The 8,668-nt window shown below is 34.0% G+C and overlaps 1 protein-coding gene across 1 annotated transcript; it reads right to left on the bottom strand.

Moving 5' to 3' along the window:
• Window positions 1-3,101: 3,101 nt before the first annotated feature.
• LOC113290478 (serine hydroxymethyltransferase 3, chloroplastic-like) lies at window positions 3,102-8,093 on the bottom strand (the record flags this gene model as incomplete). Its single annotated transcript, XM_026540078.1, has 6 exons — window positions 7,951-8,093; window positions 3,957-4,131; window positions 3,714-3,831; window positions 3,500-3,612; window positions 3,266-3,388; window positions 3,102-3,137 (listed from the first exon to the last, which is right to left on the bottom strand). Coding segments are annotated over exons 1-6 (708 nt in total), but the record flags the coding sequence as incomplete, so codon positions are not given.
• Between the last annotated feature and the right edge of the window lie 575 nt (window positions 8,094-8,668).

Genomic DNA, 8,668 nt, shown 5'->3' with positions numbered 1-8,668 from the left:
ATACCCAAGGCCTCACCGGCGTTACAAGGCGGCGTATTCAACTCACAGAAACCATCATGAACTTCAAAGTATGCTCAAAAGAGTAACCAATATTTTCCGAACGACTTTCCTAATAAGCTCGTTACCCTATCGGTCTCGTTCTAGTCCAAATTTTAAGGCTTAGGTTCGCGTAGGTTACGTGTTCCTAAGGCGCGCAAGAAGGAAACAGTGATGATATCCGAGTCCTTATCTTGATTTGGCCAGGCCTTGCCCTTTGTTAGAAAATTAAATCTGATTTCAGGTCCTCAACATATATGCATACGAAACCATCCAGTAAACCCGCTGACAGGGGATTCGCGGGTATTTAGAATTCTTACCTCCCGTTCCAGACGGGGGATAAACCGTTGAAGTCGACTCGGGCCACGACTCCTATGTCATGTACGAACCCGAGGGGCCGAGGCGATATTGTAATCGTCGTCCCTCTCTGCAAACAGTTTATTTAAAACTACCCTTCCGTAGGGTTGTAAAAATAAAGTCCAATGTTCAATGTCCAAAAGAACAGAAGAAAAAGAATGTCCAAAAATAAAATCTTACAAAAATAAAAACCTTAATTACAGTTTCTAAAAAAAATAAAAATAAAATTATTTACGAAATCTTCTTCTTCACTCCTATTGGATTTCTCTTTTCTTTCCTTTTTGGGCTTTTCCTTTCTTTTCAACACTTTCTCTTTTCCTTTAGCTTAGCTCCAAATCTGAAAGCAAACAAAAATACCAAAACGCGTAAAAAAGAACAAATAAAATAAAACCTATAAACAAATCTTTAAACAAATCCGCGGCAACGGCGCCAAAAATTGATCGAATTTTATATAGTGGTAAGAAGGTTGTCGTTATGTTGGACTTGTGAAGATTGATTTAAGATTTAAGATTATGGAAAGAACTGGGACTATGGATTCCACCATTGACCAATTTTTAAGTGATTCAGTTAACAACAATATTTATGCAATTCATACGTTCAATTTGATTCTAAGATATTGCCAATATCAGATTTCCAAAATATTAATTGTTAATCGTAAGTATGGAACATCAAGAGCTCTAAGCTAAGCATGCACCATCAAGAGAGAACACAACTAATTAATCAAAATATTATAATCAATTATAGTTCAGTGCAAATAATCATAAAGAAATTGCAATAATAAATTAATAAGAAAATACCACTTTATTATTGGAACAACGCTTCCTCCATAATCCCAGCATGAGATTCTAGTTCCTCATTATTATAAAGAAAACTAAATAGAAGAAATAAAAGAAAATTGTGAAACTGGCTACCGTCTCTCCCCTAACTCCCCTGGTTTCCTGTTCTCGACATCAATATATAGATTTCAACAAAATCTAACCTTCCTCTTTTAATTCTCTTCCACATGTCATGTCCAATGGGAATGTGCCACTTGTCTACACAATATCACCTAATAAAGACTCGCCACATGTACGACCACTTACTTTTCTTTTCATGGGAAAGAAAATATTATATGAGCACATATTGATCTTATGTACGAGGTAAGTACTCATTTTGTCATTATCTCAATTCCAAAACAGATGTCATGTATTAATGTGGTGAAGTATATATTATGCTCAAAATCAATATTCTTTAGTTGCAAAAGATATTTAGTTTCCTTTCTTCCTCCACCATGTCGACATACCTCGTACATTAATTATTGAGTAGGATTTTTCATTTTACGTGATATCTCCTAAATCCTTTGAGAACTAATCACCAAGTCCTTCATCCTAAAATCCACGATACCAAAATGCCCGAGCATGTTAATTTCTTAAACCAACTTCATCCCATCATCTCCTTCACTAACTTAAATTGGGCCTATCCCATTTAGATCCAAAAGTATCCACGATCCCTGTACTCCGTAGTCCATATTTTCTTCTTGGAATCCTAGGTTTAGCCGATTTTCTTGGAAGAGCCCCTTTTATTCATGGAAAATTTCTTGTTTGGTCCTAGGCCCATATAGTTATTTATAGTAGGGTCCAACCGGAATTTTTTTTTATCCGGAGGTCCAAAATTAATTAAAACATGGAAATGCCCATTACTACCAAACGTGTGTGTCTACACTGCTTACAAATTTGAGTACATATCTGGTACACTGCTTAAAAATTCGAGTACATATTTGCTACACTGCTTACAAATTTGAGTACATATCTGTCTGAGTACATATCTGTCGTACTGCTTACAAATACGATTATATATCTGAATGCTTACAAATTCGAGTACATATTTGCTGCACTGCTTCCAGGTAGAGTACAAATCTGTAAGAATCAATGATAAATAAATTAGAAAACGTATTACATCATATACATTGTAGGATCATACAATGTATCAACCCAACCTTCTATGTTCCTCCAAATCCATTTGCAGCACACCTTCTTTCAAACACACGTCACAACCAATTTGTAACTTCATCAAGACCACCACCGATTTCACAAGCTTGCAAATCTGAACCAACAACAACTCATGTTCATATCATTCAAAATCTGTCATTTCTTGCAATAAGTTCTGAACTGCAGCTCCAGATCATCTCCATATCCAATTCCAGTACTGAATCAAACGTAACAAAGAGCATCTATTTCAGTATTTCATATACGTACTGAATCAAACATAACAAGGAGCACTTCCTATGAGTATGCGATATATGTACTGAAGATTCATGAACTACAAATCAACAGTATGACAACAACAGGTGACAGATCTATGAAAAATAAGAGAATCGAAAGACATATTACAGTATTTCACATAAGTACTGAAGGGTAAGACTAAAAAAGGAGCAAAAACACAGCAAATAACACTTCCTATCAGTATTATACATACATACTCATGGATCGAACCAAAAAAATTGGAAAAACTTCAAATAAAACAAAATTAGAAGAGTTTTGTATCAGTACGCCATATATGTATTGTCAATTCATACACGAAAAACAACTGTAACAAACCTAAAAAATGTTATAATGTTGAACCAATGATAAATCACAAATAACCGCTACAGTTTTAGTTACCTGTAACCCTGGGAAAACAGCATTGTTAATCGCAGATTCCATATCAACCCAAAGAACAGGATCTTTCTTGAAGAAAATCATGCCACCTCTGGGACCTCGTAATGACTTCAAATTGAAACAGAAGACATAGTAAACAACATGACCCTTGAACCTAAACCAATAAAAACAAATGCTGCTTGTGTTGGTGTCAGTAGTTGCAGTCTTGCAGACTTCATGAATGAGACTAGGTGTACCTTGTGAGTGGTGGTTGTTACAACATCACAGTATTCAAATGGGTCGGCAAGTACAGATGCAGCAACGAGACCACTTATGTGAGCCATATCCATCATGAGAAAAGCCCCAACAGAATCTGCAATCTTCAAGAAACATAGCAGGAAATGGAATTAGGTGTGCGTAATGGGTTAACTAGTCTGATTCTCTGATCACTAAGAATCACAACTGTTGACAATCAAAAGATATGTGTATACCTTTCTCATTCGAGGATAATTGAAATCACGAGGATAAGCACTAGCACCAACAATGATGAGTTTTGGTCGAAAAAGGGTGGCAGTTTTCTCAAGCATATCATAATCAATAAGGCCTGCAAGTGAATTTGGTAATGAATGCAAATTATCAACGAATTATAAATGAACAACAATAGACCACATAGTCATTACACAATATAAGAATGCAGAGCAGCACCTGTTGATTCATCAAGACGGTAGGGCATCGATTCAAAATAAATCGAAGTCCCAGATACCCGTCTTTTAGGAGTCATAAATCCATATGACAAGTGACCTCCATGAGGAAAATCCATACCCTGTGCCAGTTACATGAACAAATTAATACAGGCCCATATTTTGAAAGGAGAGCTGATTACATCCCTTAGGGGTTCAAAACTGATTTCAAAAAATTGGAGAGAAAGAGAAAGAGGCCTCAACTTACCATAATACGGTCATGTGGGTTGAGAAGTGCAGTGTAAACTTCAAAGTTAGCAGGAGAACCAGACAGAGGTTGGACATTAACTCCCAATTTCTTTGGGTCTAAGTGAAATGCAGCCAAAGCCCTTTGTTGACAAAGTGTATCTAGCTCATCAATGTACTCATTGCCACCATAGTACCTACATTGCAGAATGAAATGATCAAATGCATTTCAATACAAATACAGGGAAAAAATACAACATTAAGCACCATCTTTACCTTTTACCATGAAGCACTTATGAATACTTGTTTGTGAGAAAAGAACCCACAGCTTCCATCACTGCGCGAGATGTAAAATTCTCTGAAGCAATGAGCTCCAAGATGTTAAACTGACGATTCTTCTCACTATCAATTATTGAACGTACTTCAGGGTCTGCCTAACTTGAGAAGGTAATCTATCCGCAGTAGTAGTACCCAACTTGGGGAAAAAAGTTGAAGAACCTTTAGTAAAAAGATTGGGTTGTTGTACAGCAGCACCCATTATTGCAGCTCCACTGTATGCCTGCATCTTCTTCACTTCTCCTTAAACATAACAAGGACCACTTCCTATGAGTATGCGATATATGTAATGAAGATTCATGAACTACAAATCAACAGTATGATAACAACAGGTGACATATCTATGAAAAATAAGAGAATCGAAAGACATATTACAGTATTTCACATAAGTACTGAAGGGTAAGACTAAAAAAGGAGCAAATAGCACTTCCTATCAGTATTATACATACATACTCATGGATCGAACCAAAAAAATTGGAAAAACTTCAAATAAAACAAAATTAGAAGAGTTTTGTATCAGTACGCCATATATGTACTGTCAATTCATACACGAAAAACAACTGTAACAAACCTAAAAACCATAAAAGCGTCAATCAAATCGATTTGATTATCAGAATAATCAAAAAAACAAATCAAAAGAAGAAAACCAAACAAAATAATCAAACAAGATGATTAGAAAGCATACCTGGAAACAGAAAACAAATATTCTCTTCGTAAATCATAAGAATTTTATATTAGTACACCAAATATGTACTGTCAATTCATACACAAAAAAAAACTGTAAAAACCCTGAAAACATAAAAACGTCAGGAAAATCGATTTCATCTTCATAATACAATCAATAGAAGAAAAACGAAAAAAATAATCAAAGAAGATGATAAGAAAACATACATGGAAACACAACAAATCTTCTTGTCGTAAGTCATAACGATGCATCTTCTTCTTCTTCTTCTTCATTCATTCAAAATAAGCTAGGTTTCTGTCAATACAGGATATACGTACTGTTGTTTCATACAAAAAAACAAATCTAAAAATAACAAAATGGAACTAGTTAGATCAAATCTAATAACGAAATGAACCAAAACCGTGATTATTCATCTAGATCTAGTAAATAATCAAGAAATCAAACATGGAACTAGTTAGATCAAATCTAATAACGAAATGAACCAAAAACGTGATTATTCATCTAGATCTAGTAAATAATCAAGAAATCAAACATGGAGATCAAAATCTTAATCAAACACCACAACGACTAGACCATGGATCGAACAAAAAAAACTGGAAAAACTTCGAATAAAACTTGCAGAGCTCGAACAAAAAATCGTTGTGATGATTAATATCGTAAGAACAAAAAATCCACCTACCGATTACACTTGCAGAGCTCGAACTCATGAATCGAACAAGGACCTCAAATAATCTTCACTTGCAGAGCTCTTCTCTGAAAACATAAATTGAGAGAATGAAAAAGAAACGAACGTGTTTCTTAGCTTAAAAAAACTTGCGGGGTGTTTTGGGAATTACGATAATACGTCACATGTGTCCCGCACGTGTACAGGACCTAGGCTTAAAAAATTAGGCCCAGTTTCATGTTTTCTTTTAATTATGGACCTATGCTTACTGGGATTTAGTGGGTGGACCTGCCATTAACTAAGACTACCATAATAGTACCTATTGGTAATTCCTACTTTATTCATTTACCTACAAAAACATAATAAATACCAAAATAAGCACCAACAATATATATTTTGGGTAGTAAATATGTAAGAATTAATCGCTCATCACTCATATCCTAATACTTTCAATCTAATTAACTTATACGAAGTTGACTCTAGTACATAATCAAGCGACTCTTAAATGAGTTTTGATTCACTAAAATATGACAACCAAACTTGACATACAAACGCTTGGTGGGTTCAACCGATCTATGCTCTAACAATCTCCCCCTTTGTCAATTTTAGTGACAAAAGTCTTACAATCATATGGATAAAAAAATTACAAGAATTCATTTTACATACTTGATTCCCAAATTCAACAACACAATAACCTGCATTCATTCAATCCTTAAAATGCCGTTGTTGACATTATAATAACAAAGCTAATACTCCCCCTAAAGGTGAGATAGGTAGATTTCATCAATCCGCACGTATTTGTTATACCAATCAATATGATATGTTAGTCCCCCTTAGTCTATGCTTTCACTCTTTCGTTAGATAAACGTTTAAGCAAAATTGTTCTTTTCCTTAGTGATACCAATCAATATAAAATCAATATCAGTATCACTTGTTTACTCCATATATTTCTCCCCATTTTTGTCATAAAATGACAAAGAAACGAAAAAATAAAGGACAACACGAAAAGAATCTTACAAATCTTAAAAATAGACTTGCGAACCTATAGAGTTAAGCACGAGGGTTCCACACACCATTTTTGATAACCAATATCAAAATCGAAACAACAAAGTAATTTGTTTTGATATGTTATCAAAGAAATAATTTCCCGAAGTAATTTTCCCAATTTAGTTTAGCAAACCAAAAATCAACTAAGCAACTTAGTCCCTTTGCTAAACCGATTGTACAAATGCAACCGCTTCATTCGATAAGACCAAAATAAAGATAACTCTATTTTTCTCACCAGGTTCTAATTATCCATATAACTTAGACCTTTCAATTTCAAGGCATTCGATTAGACTTGAATAACCGAAACCTCCACTTTGATAAGTCTAACTAAGATAAACTTAGTTTCTCTTATCCGGAATCGAATTGGACTAAGCAACTCATCCCGTAAACGTTTTCTTTCGTAAACCATAAATAATTCATACAAACCAAATAAATCAACTTGCAAAATTATTCACCTCAACCGGAAGCAATTGAATCAACATAAGCATTAAAACACCGCAATTGCACCGAAATTTTGTAAGCCTACACAATTGATACCATACAATAAAGCAAGATAACAATAGTTTTTCTTAACCCGAACCAATTGAATCACATACACATCCACACACACATCATGGAATAAGACATCAATTATATCGGAATTTTGTTAAGCAGAAGCAAAATATATATGAAATAAAAATCAGGCTTTTCTTAAACAGGAAAACAATTAACTAACAACATTGTTACCTCAAATTTCGCATCCACTTCTCCAATATGTTTGCATTCTTCTTCTAGGGAGAATTGATATCGAAATATCCTTATGTTGTCATCCTTATGAAAAACAAAATAATAACAACAACCCTCAACCTTTACCAGAGAAAGATTGAAAACCGGTTTTAACAATTGCAAGAGTTAAAAACCGTCGAAACACATATGTTTTTATGCTAAACCAAAACCGATTCAACATATTGTGACTTTTTCACATATTGTTTCTACCATAACCCCTCATGATCCTTTGATAAAGCCTACCAACATGGGTTAGAACTTCATCCTTCCAAATCAAAAAGTCACCAAAACCATAAGGGTTCACAATATTATGAGACCGAATATCAAGGTAATAAAACCGGAATCAAACATCCCATAAACATCCATAGCAATAATAAAGCATTCAAGCACATGCTATGTAAATCAAAAACCATCACAAGAAAATTATAAATCAAATAATTTTATTCATAATAGTTTTTATTTATAATAGACTTTATTGAAATAATCAAAAACTACTATCTATTTTCCTTCCAAATTCACCCTTTTAGGTCATCCTTCAAGGTTGAATCCGGATCAGGATATTTTACCGGATTCCAATCATCTTCTATAATTACTAGTCTTGATTCAAGACTCACAACATTTTCATTGACTTCCTTGACTTCCTCTCGCAAATCCTTTTCCATGTTCCTTACTTCACATAAGATTAGATCTAATTTTAGTGAAAGATTCTTGAGAAGATTATCATTAAGAGAGGAGATCTCTTCATTAGGAACATCCTGTTGAAATTCTGGAGATGAATCAGAATCGCCATCAGATGTCTCGAGACGAAGTTTCTTGTTAGGAAACAATATAGTCCAGATCTTTTCGGTTTTTCAAGAGCTGCAACTAGAGGTAGACATACTATCAAAACTTTATGAAAATGAAATAAGAGGTCTTCCCTCTTATAAGTTCTAAAACATTTTTCTCAAAAATATTTGAGAATATTATTTTACTTAAATTCTTAACCGAAAATCAGTTTTTAGAAATATTTTTATAAAAAAAAATATTTACATTTATATCCTTACTGTGTACTTTTAAGGGTAACAAGTAAGGATCCATGATAACCACTCATAGGGTCACCCTTTTGGTTGTTGAGAATCTTCTCTTGAAGATTTCAACTTTCTTACATGATTGAGGAGACATTATGTTTGAACTTTTAGGTTCACCTTTTAATCTTGATGTTCAAAGAACTTATTCTTCCGCTTTGAAGAACTTTGAT

This window comes from Papaver somniferum, chromosome 6 (genome assembly GCF_003573695.1).
Source record: "Papaver somniferum cultivar HN1 chromosome 6, ASM357369v1, whole genome shotgun sequence".
Lineage (NCBI taxonomy): Eukaryota > Viridiplantae > Streptophyta > Magnoliopsida > Ranunculales > Papaveraceae > Papaver > Papaver somniferum.
The sequence above is the reverse complement of the archived record's forward strand: the minus strand, read 5'-3'. Positions and strand labels throughout refer to the sequence as shown.